At 68.0% G+C, this 10,314-nt stretch overlaps 1 protein-coding gene across 1 annotated transcript in view; it reads right to left on the minus strand.

Moving 5' to 3' along the window:
* The window catches only part of SPEG (striated muscle enriched protein kinase), a 31,554-nt gene extending 21,697 nt beyond the window's left edge, over positions 1-9,857 (minus strand). Inside the window, 8 exon segments of the mRNA XM_088519503.1 lie at positions 647-790; positions 1,238-2,701; positions 2,704-2,738; positions 3,686-4,064; positions 4,270-4,359; positions 4,857-4,886; positions 6,030-6,069; positions 9,632-9,857. Of these exon segments, the coding sequence (XP_088375629.1) occupies positions 647-790; positions 1,238-2,701; positions 2,704-2,738; positions 3,686-4,064; positions 4,270-4,359; positions 4,857-4,886; positions 6,030-6,069; positions 9,632-9,664 (2,215 nt within the window). The 5' untranslated portion in view covers positions 9,665-9,857.
* Between the last annotated feature and the right edge of the window lie 457 nt (positions 9,858-10,314).

Raw genomic sequence — 10,314 nt, forward strand, 5'->3', positions numbered from 1 at the left:
GCATTCAGGGCCAGCTTCCTGGTGCCCATCTTTGTGCCTGGCACTAGCCCTGGTTGTTTGGTGTCCCCTACCCAGCTCCTTGCTGCCCACATGCCTTGATCTCTGTGGCTGGGAACCAGTGCCCTGCCACACTGGAGCCCCATCTTGGAGCATCACCCACTCGTGTCTGCAGAAGCGACGCTTCTCTTCTTGCTTTCCCATAGCCTGGTGCAGGGCAATCACCAGTGTTTCCCCTGCTTGTCCCCAGGTGCCTTGCCCATGCCATGTCCCTGTACCTAAGCAGCTCGGTTCAGCCTGGGTAGTGTGACAGGGTGCCCCTGGGGTGGGCACATCACATCCCTGTGGGGCACAGAGCTCTGCCAGCCCAGGTCACCCCAGGGCTCCTGGTTGCGTGGGTGCCAATAGCCACCACCACCACGTGGCCTGCAGCAAATGCCCGACACTGTCCCTTATTCAGGGCCTCAGGCTCACGTGGCCTCCACGGGACAACTCTGCCCTCTGTTGAGCACTGCACGGCACGGAATTGGAGTGGGGGATGTGAACACGGGGAGGCAGTGGAAGAGCTGTGCTGGAGCCCCACAGCACCTGGTGTTGGGCCCCACTGCCACCCCATGTGGCGCGCTCCCCAGCCCCCAAACCCGCTCACCTTCAGGCTGTGGGTTGGCCGTGACGATGCACTTGAGCAGCACCTCCGCGCCCACAGCCACCGCCGTGTCTTGAATGGGGATCTCAAAGATGGGAGCTTCCAGGGGGTCTTCGCCAGCTGACACGTAGGAGTCGTCGGAGGACTCTGCATAGGGAGAGATGAGCCATGTGGTTGTGAGCGGGCAGGGAGGTCTCTCACAGGCAGAAAACGCAGGTCCTGTGCAGTGCATGCGCTGAGCGGTGGTACCCTCTGCCCATCCCTGCCCTGCACAGAGAGCTGGCTGCTCGCGCCCCATGGTGTTACGGGGCTGGTAACAGGTCCCTGGTCACTGCCAGGAGGAAAGAGCTGCAACAGGCTCAGCCACAGAGTGGTGGCAAAGCTGGGGACGACAGAGCAGGGAGCTCCTCAAAGATGGGGCAGCTCTGGGAACCAGAGGCGGTGGCAGGGGAGAGCAGGAATAGAGCAGCAAGGCCGTTAGAGTGTCCTCTGGGTACACTTGGGGATCATGCCCTGTCAGTACCACCAAGTGCAGCCTGCCCGGGCCAAGATGTCACAGACGGCCTGTGGCAAGCAGGAAAGCCATGCCCCTACCTAGCTCTGGAGAGGTGGGCCTGGCTCGGCGCCCCTTCGCCTTGCTCCGCGTGCTCCTGCCTTCCTGAGCTGTCCGCACACTCTCTTTCTTTTCTGCCACCTTCGTCTGCCTTCTCTCGGGCTCCCGGGCTGTGCCATGCCCGGGCCAGCTCCTCTCTAGGCGGGTCTCCTGCTCCGTGCCTGGCTTGGCCCAGGGCAGGAACCGCACCTCCGTGGGCGCCTCCGGCCGCCGGTACAGCCTGTGGGGCACAGCCAGCCTGGCGGCCAGGGCTTCGCTCCCCTCCGCGGGGATCCTGGCTCCTCCGGCGGAGCCCCCATCCGGGCATGGGCTCCCTTGGCCAGCGCCCGCCTCCAAAAGAGCCGTCCGGCCCCGCGGCGTGGCTTGTGCTAACAGCCACTGCTCCTTCCTCTTCACTTCCCCGGCACCTTCATGCTGCAGGCTTCTCTTGGCGCCCGCCTCCTCCACCTCAGCCAGGGGGCCGCTCCGTGCCAGGCCCTTGCGCCCGCGCGGCGCCTCCGGCTCCTCGTTGGGCCCCACCAGCGCCACACTGGACAGCGCGAGGTGCTGGATGACGTGCGTGTCCTCCGCCGGCGGGAAGGCCTTCAGTGGTGTGGCCCTGCGGCCCACGGCGCCTTGCAAGGGCTGGGTGCGCTGTACGCAGGGCGCCGCGGGCTCATCGGCCACCTGCGGCGAGGGTGCCCGGGGCGGCCCGGGCTTGGCCAGCTCCTGGGAGCGCCTCAGCTGCTGCTTGGAGACCGTGCGCTTGATGCGGCTCAGCTCCGCTGAGAACTTGTGCTCGATGTCGTAGACGCGGCTGGCGAACTTGCCCCGCTCGTCGAAGGAGGCGGCTTTCTGCCGGAAGGCCAGGCGGCGGCAGGCCGCACTGCCCAGCTCCGAGCGGGTGCCGTCCCGCACGTCCTCCCGCGAGCCGCCCGGTGTGCAGGGGCGGCGCGAGTCCAGGCCGGGCTGGTCGAAGGAGCGCGTCTTGCGCAGAGGCAGCCAGGGGTGCGCGGGGAAGGCGCCGTCCGCCTGCTCCAGGCTCCTGCGGCGCTCCTCAAAGTACTGCAGCCTCTCAAAGATCTTGGAGCCGGAGCGCACGAGCTTGGGCGATGCCCGCACGGAGACGCGGCTGGACGTGTCGCTCATGGGCGTCTGAGGACGGGACTCTTGCGTGCTGCCCTGTGAGTACCCTGAGGACTTGGGCTTCTTGATCTTCTCCTCATACTCCTCGGGGACAGTGTCCTGGTACTCAACCGGAACTGCAGATTTCTTGCGAGGAGTCACCGGGGTGAAGGAGAGGACGCTGGGGCCCCGGGCAGACGTCTGGGTCGCGGCTCCAGACGATGGGCACAGGCCGGCGCGAGGAGATGGTGAGCGGAGGATGGGGGGCTTGGCGGTCAGCGGCAGAGCCGCGGGGGACCTCGGGGGCTCAGCACCGGGCTTTGGAGAGACAGGGCCGGCTGGGGGTCATCTCTGCGGTAGCCCCCCTGGGGGATGCTGCTGCAAGCAGAGAGGACACAGGCACAGGTTCAGAGTCCTTCCTCGCCCACATGTTGCGTCAGCCCTGCCCTTGGCCCCAGCACCGGGGCAGTGGGGCACAGGAACTCTGGGCCTGGGGAGACCTGAGGGGTCCTGGAGAGGGATCCAGCCATGCCAAGAGCACCGGAGCTGCCCGGGCTGGGCTGGGTAATAGTCCTGGGCAGAGCAGGCTGGCGCTCAGAGACACCTGCCTGGGCAGGGATGCCCACAGCTGTGACACTGGACATCCAGCAAGTCCCCAGTCTGGGGCTGCTGTGCAGACAGGACTGGAGGGAAGAGAGCAGTGGGGAGCCCCACTTTTCCTGGGATGTGTTGGTGCCCCCCACCATCCCACTGCCCCAGCCCTGCCGCCCGCCTCTGCTGGCAGCGCGGCCAGGAGGGGTGGAAGTTGCGGTGCAGAAATCATAAGGTGGAGATGAGGTTCTGGTGGAAGAAGCAGCCTCAAATGCAAAGGGGCAGGATGGAGATCGAAGGAGCAGGCCTGCGGCATGGGAAACCAAAGGCGGCGGGGAGGGATGGGGGCTCTGAGCACGTCAGTGTGTCCCCTGTGCTGTGGGGACCGAGCCCCGGCAGCGGGCAGCCCTGCACAGCCCCAGGTGCCCGCTCTCCGGGCTGCAAAGCGTGGCACACAGCTTGCACCAGCCTCCATCTAGCCACAGCAAAAAGGACCCAGCTCCAGGATTGCCTGTGTCCAGCGCCCTCACCCCAATGCCTGTCCCCTCCTCTCCCCAGGGTGCTCCCTGCTTCTCACCAGGGCCAGCGCTGCCTATGACTCAGAGCCTCCGTTCCTCATCCAGGGATGGAGAAGCCAAAGAAAGCCCCAGGCAGAGGGGAGAAGATGGCTGCGGTGGTTGGAGGAGATGGCCCCAGCGCGATGTCCCCTCCGCGCGCTCCCTCTGGCTACTTACACGTGGAGCGAGAGCGCCCGTCCTCGGTACAGGCTGAAGGCGCTGCCGTAGGGGTCGCTGGCCACCGAGAGGCTATCCTCTGACCCCCAGCTCGTGCCCACCAGATTAGCCCGTGATGCCCGCACCAGCGGCTCGACGCCCAGGTGCCGCACCTCGGCGCCATGCGGGGCCGGCGCGTTTGCTTGCCTTGGGGTTCCCTGCGGCTGCCAGGCACTGGGGCGGAGGTAGGGTCCCCTTGCGGGGAGGCTGGCATCCGTCTCCTTCTCCACCACGGTCTGCTGGCTGCCCGACCAGCTGGAGCGCTCCTCCGCCTGCGACAGGGCCAGCACCGAGGTCGGCGTCGTGTTCATGGAGGCGTCCACGAGGGTGTCGGACTCGCCTGCAAGCAGAGGGGTGAGACGCCACGGGGAGCTCGCGGGCACCAGCCCGGCGCCCTGCTCACAAGCTGGCACAGGGCACGGCGGGTGCAGTGTGGAGCTAGCACCAGGCAGCGCCAGGCTGACCCAAACCCTTTTTAGTGGCTTCCTCCTGACAGGGACCCCAATGCTGGCTGTGCTCAGCACAGCCTGGGGACCTCGGCTCACCCGTGGGGGTGCTGAAAGTGGTCTCATCCTGGAGCTCGCTGCGCTGCGTCACCTGGGGGTCGCTGGGCTCATCCTCGCCGGTCTCCGAGTCTGCGGGGGGAAAACGGAGGGTGAGGGGACATGGGGATGGTGGTGGGGGCTGGCACGGCCCCTCGCAGACCCACCAAGTCCACAGCAGGTGATCAGGGCCGGGGCAGTGTGGGAGGAGGCCATGCCAGGGATGGGGGTAAGACTGTGACCAGGACCGGCTCTGCTGGGAAGCAGAGAGCACAGCCTGCCAGCAGGGAAAGGCGGGAGCGGGTGGGAAGGAGCCGAGCGCAGCCAGGGTGGCAGGAAGGACATGCTGCGGGTCAGGAGAAGGGGGCAGGAGCTGCTGCAGGTGACGGGACGGGATGTAGTCTGGGGAGGGTGGGAAGACGCTGCCAGCACAGGGGATGCAGTGGCGAGCTGCACGGTGGCCGTGGCCAGGGCTGGTGCAGACAGCGGGGCAGCAGCAGGGCAGGAGCAGAGAGAGGGGACGGCAGCAGCTGGAGGCGCAGGGTCCGTCTGGGGACACGGGGGCCGGCATGAGGCGAGTGCCGTCCTACCGTAGCTTTGTTTCCTGCAGGAGCGGAAAACTTCGCTTCCATAGGGGCAGCAAGAGAGAGAGAGACATCAACACCCGGTTATCGGCCCGGCCTGCGGAGACGCGGGGGGCAGTGGGGAAGGACACTTGTCCCCAGCACCTCCCCACACTGGCATGGGGCAGCATCCTGCCGCATCTGGGAGCCTGGTGCCACATGCCAGGCCTGGGGTACAGTGGGGACGAATGACTGGGCATTTGCCCCATCTTAGGACCCCATAATAAGTAACCCAAACCCTATAGCGGTGGCCAAGTGCCCGTGGGGCACGGGCACAACTCTGGCACCTCCTGAGCTCCCACGTGCTCGCTATGCAGCACGCAGACGCCCCTTCCCGCCTCGCACAGACCGAACTGCTGGCACGAGACGAGGCAGCCCCTCCCCACATCACGGTCCTGTCGCTGGCCCCGCTCTGCCCCACAGCCGGTCTCAGGCCGCTGTGCAGCACCGGGCCCTGCAGAGCGCCGCAACCCACAGCCGCTGCACGCTCCGGCGCAGAGAGCTCCGTGCGTGTCCCCCGCACATCCACTGGCTCAGGGTGCCAGCACCCGCCTTGTGGCAAATACACCTGTCCTCTACCCTCCTGTGGGAAGCATTGCAAAATATCGCAATACCCTGTAGCCCGGTTGGGAAAGCTGTGATGCTCCTAGAGAGCAGCCCTGTGCTCTCAGAATAAGTTTCTGGGCCATGACAAAGTGGGCCCAAACAGAGCATCTTTGGCAAGCCTCCCACAGGCAGGATGCAGCCCAACCAGCTCAGAGCCACGGGAACACCCTGGGCGAGGAGAGCAGAGCCTCATGCAGCCACGGGGGCTACCCTGGCCATTGCAAGCCACCACGACCTGGGTCTTCGGCAAGAAGTCCGTCCTTTGCCCTGCAGCCGGGTGGGCAGGGAGGACACAGCATCCCCTGCCCCACTGCAGCCCCCCTCCGCCACACACCACCCCAGAGCGCCCCGTGCCTGCCCGCGCACAGGCCCTGCTCTGGGGTGCCGGGCACAGCCCAGCCCTGGGCTCCCCGGCTCCCTCCCCAGCGCCGCAGGCAGAGCAGGAAGGGCCCTTTCGCGTGGGTCAGACCCCCCGATCCCAGACGCATTCGGCGGGGAGCGAGGGCAGGACGGGGTTCTGGTAATTCAACGCACCATGCGTAAAGCGCCCGAAGCGCCGGGAGTGGCCGGTTTTCTGCAAAGGAAAAGAGAGAAGAGCGTTATCCCCCCGGCAGGCACCCCGCGAGGACAACCGGGAGGAGGAGGAGGCAGGGCAGTGCGGGGAGCTCGGGGCTTGCCTGGCCTCACACAGAGCTGCCGAGTGGCGCAGTCCCTGTCTAGGTGTGCATGACCCCCACGATGTCCATCCAAACCCTGTGCATGACCACTCCAAAATAGGGTTGGAGACAGAAGGAGCACTGCCGTGACACAGGCACCGGCACCCGCGTGTCACACCCTGGCACACAGGGCACGGCCCGGGCGGCACCATGCACGTGCGGTCCCGCGTGGCACACGCACGCCACGGCGTGCGCAGGGCACCCCCGCGATGTGTGCGGTGCCGCGCACGTGCACACAGCGCTCGCACACCTCGGCGCAGCCGTCCGTGCTCAGGCTCTCCCTCCCCCTGCACGGCAGCGCGGAGCGGAGCCGCCACGGCGCGCACGCACAGCACCCCCTGCGCACACCCACGTACACGGGCAGCCCACGCACCACGCGCACAGGCGGAGCCAGGGCGCCTAGGGCCTGCACAGCCGCGCACACAGCCCTTGGTGTCTCCCGGGTCGTTGCACGTGCTGGCACCTGTCAGCCTGTGCGCGCCTGCAGCAACACGCACGTCTTCCCCAGGAGCATCCCGGCCCTGACGCGAGGTGCGACCCGCATGCAGCGCGCACAGGTGAGGGCCCCGGCTTGGGTGCCTGCCCCTGCTGGCGCTCGGCTCCACACGGAACACTCGGGCCTCCCTCCTGCCGTGCGTCACCACCATGGTGCTTGATGCTGACAGGCTCCTGCCTTCGCCCAGCTGAACAGCTTGGAGCTGGGCGCACCCACGAAACACCGTCCCCGTGGCACCTCGAGTGCCTTTCTGCGGCTGTTTCTCCAAAAGGTGGCACACCACCTGCTCCAGGCAGCACAGCCCAGCAGCAGGAGAGCCTGGGGGCTCCCCGCGGGTGCAGAGCCCCGTGCGCCCCGGCTGCCCCAGCACCGCTGCCAGGACCCGGCGGCAGCAGGGCAGGTGCCCAAGTGCTCTGCAGCCCTCTTGAAGGCACAGCGCGTGCCAGCACAGAGCCCGGGCCAGCAAAGCATCTTCCAAGCCCTGGCTCAGGTGCAGGCAGCCAGGCAGAGACCCAGGGCAGGGGCCGCAGCCTCCCTCCTGCGCGGAGGCTGCGCCAGCTGTGCAGAGGCCACCTTGGCACAAGCGGCACGGGACCGTCCCGCCGCGCGGGGCTGGCGGCGCGGGGGCCGCATGCATCCCTGCCGTCTGCGCGGGCGGAGGGAGCCGGGCGCGCGGCAGAGGCGCCGGGAACAACTCGCCAGCCCGGCTGCCCTCCGTGCCAGCAGCTCGGGCACCGCCTGCCAAGGCAGCGAGCGGCCCGGGGAGAGCCAGCTGTTGGGCCTGGCGGGCACCCGTGCAGAGGGACAAGGAGATTTCCATGGCAGGCAGGGCAAGCAGGATGCAAAGGGGATGCAGGGGGCAGCCAGGCAGCGCCAGGTGCAGGCAGACAGGCACGATCAAGGCTCGATTGCCCTCTCGAGGGGCAGCAGATCCATTCTGCAAGCCCCGAGCCCTGCCAGTGCAGCAGCCCCTGCGGGCGGGCGGCGCGGGGGGCTTCGGCCGGGCGGCAGCCCTGCCTGCATGCGGCGTAGGCCCGAGGGCAGCGCCTGCACAAGCCACATTTGTATTCAGCCTGAGCCGGGCTTCACCTCCCGCCTCGGCTGGCTGTGCCGGTGCTGGCTGGCAGCCCGCCTGCCAGGCCAGGGAAAGATACACGAGTGATTAACTGCACCATCGGCGGATAATTCCCCCATTAAAAAATGAAAATGCAATTGAGTGCCATTAACGGGTGCTCTCGTGGCTTCCCCAGGGACTGGCGCCATCAGCTCCCCACCGAATCTGGTGCACGCGGCCGGCAGGCCTGGACTAGGCTCTGTCCCCCGGCACCGGGGTGGCAGCTGCGCCCGTGTCCCCTGCACCACAGCGGGTCCCTGCGGGACGGGATGGGGCAGCCCGCAGCCTCGGCGGGGACGGTGCTCACCTGCTGGGGTGGGTGACGCAGGGTCGCGCAGCCCTACCCGGGGGAGAGCCACCCCTCTGCTTCCTAACAGGGGTCGGTCGAGCTAGGATGGGTTGCATGGCCATGCAAAGGGGGCAGGCAGCGCCATGCTTGCCGTGGCGCTGGGGTCTGGGCTCCAGTGCCTGCTGGGCAAGGGGTGGATGCATTCCTAGCCCTGGGGTTTCCTTTGCACCCCAAAGGAAATGGAATTGGGGAGCCCCGGGAGCCTTCTCGGTCCCCACCAGGCCAGGGGCAGCTGGGCTCAGCACCCTGAAGGCTCTGCCCTGCTGGCCCAGGGCCATGCGCGGAGCCACCCTGCCCAGCCTGGGGACCTTTCCCAGGGCTTGCAGGGCCATAACCTCCCCAGGCAGCATCACAGGCCCCACGGGAGCCCCAAGGGTCTCCTGGGGACTTGGAGCACAGCCCTCGCATCCTGCCACCGCCTGGTGCATGATGACCAACAGCACCCAACACCAGTGCCACAGGAACAAGACAGACAAGGGGCAGGGACAGACGGGAGATGGGGAGGCAGGAGGTGGCTCACCCGATGCGGAGGGATTGCCACTGCGGGGGTCCAGATGCTCCCAGCGCCTGGGCTGACGGAGCAGAGCCGTCCCCAGCGCACACCGAGTCCCTGCGCGCACTGCCCCAAGGGCAGTCAGCGTGACCCTCCCTGCCCCAGCGGGAGGCGAGCACCCCCTGCACCCCGCTCCCGGCTCGGGTGCATCCAGCCCATCCCCACCATGTCCCAGGGCCTCTGTGTCCCCAGGCACCTCCTGCACCCACCGCGAAGCGGCTGCGGGTGGCAGCCCCTCCCCGGCCCTGCGGGGGGAGGATGGACCTGCAGGGTGACACGGGGGTGCCGTGCAGCCCGTGCTGGGGGTTGCGTGCCCTGGGGGAGCCGGGAGGCCTTCCTGGAAGGCTCGTCCCCATCCCCCCTCCCCGTGGCCGAGTGACGTCCTTGCTCAGTGGCAGAGCGAGTGGCGAGGGGCCCCGCGGAGGAGCCTTGCCGCTGCCAGGCATGCTCCTGACGCGGAGGGGATGACGCATGCAAAGCCTCGTCTCCAGGTCCGTGACCACCGGCAGCGGGGCTGGAGGGAGCCATGGAGCAGCCTCCATTTGCTATCACGGCTCAGGAGGGCAGGGAGGGCAGAGGGGAGCACGGGGACCAGAATGGGGTGGGGGGGAAGCCTGGGGAGAGGGTCAGAGCCCAGTTCCTGAGGATGGCGCCGGGCAAAGGCGGTGCCAGGCATCTGCCCTGTCCCTCTCCGGGGACAGCGCTGCCCGGAGTGCCAGGGACACGCAGGGCGCTGGCAGCTCTGCAGGCAGGAATGGAGCCCTGTAGGTGAAGCCCTGGGGAGCCCCAGGTGGCAGGGGCAGGACTGGCGGGACAGCCCCATCCCCAGCCTGGCAGGATCCGCTCCAGCTCGCTGGCACTGCCCCCTCCTCCGTGCACTGCCATGCACGGGAGCCCGGAGCCCTTACCTGGAAGCGTTTCTTCACCCAGATCTTCTTCATGCTTCTGCAGAGCCCTGCTGGCCCAGCCACACTGGCTCCAGCCCGGCAGGATGCCAACCCGCTCCCGGCGGGGTCCCCAACGTCAGCACGCGTCGGGGGCCGGCGATGCCGGGAGCATCCTCTGCCGCCTGCAGCTGGGGACAGCGGCCGGGGGGGAAGGGGCTTGCCAGGTTGGGCTCCGGAGGGCTGGAGCTGCGAGCATGAAGCATCACTGGAGCGCTCCTCCCTCCCTGCTGCCTCCGCCTGCCCCCGCCTCCTCGCAGCCTGGCACACACAATGACGGCGCCGCGCGCGGCGCTCGCAGGGCACAGGTAGCCGGCAGCGAGGGCCGCCGCGGCGCGGGGGCACCCTCGGCCGTGCGTCCTGCCCTCCCGCCGCCTGTTGGCTCCGCTCCGCGGGACCCCGAGAGCCCTGCGCTGCCCAGCGCGACGGCCCTTGCTGTGTCACCGTCCCCTGCCGTCAGCCCCTCCTGTTGGGCCACCCGGGACAAATGCTGCCCTTCTCTCATGCACAGTGCAGCATCGAGCACCATGGGGCACTGTTCACTTCCCCCACGCGTACCCAGAAGGGCAAGACCAACACAATGCACAGCACCCGCACTGCACGCCACCGCCTCACACGTCATCCCCAGCATGCCCCCACCAACACTG

The sequence above is a fragment of the Tinamus guttatus genome, unplaced genomic scaffold, assembly GCF_059628265.1.
Source record: "Tinamus guttatus ecotype Peru unplaced genomic scaffold, ASM5962826v1 Tinamus_guttatus_pri_ptg000060l, whole genome shotgun sequence".
Taxonomy (NCBI): Eukaryota; Metazoa; Chordata; class Aves; order Tinamiformes; family Tinamidae; genus Tinamus; species Tinamus guttatus.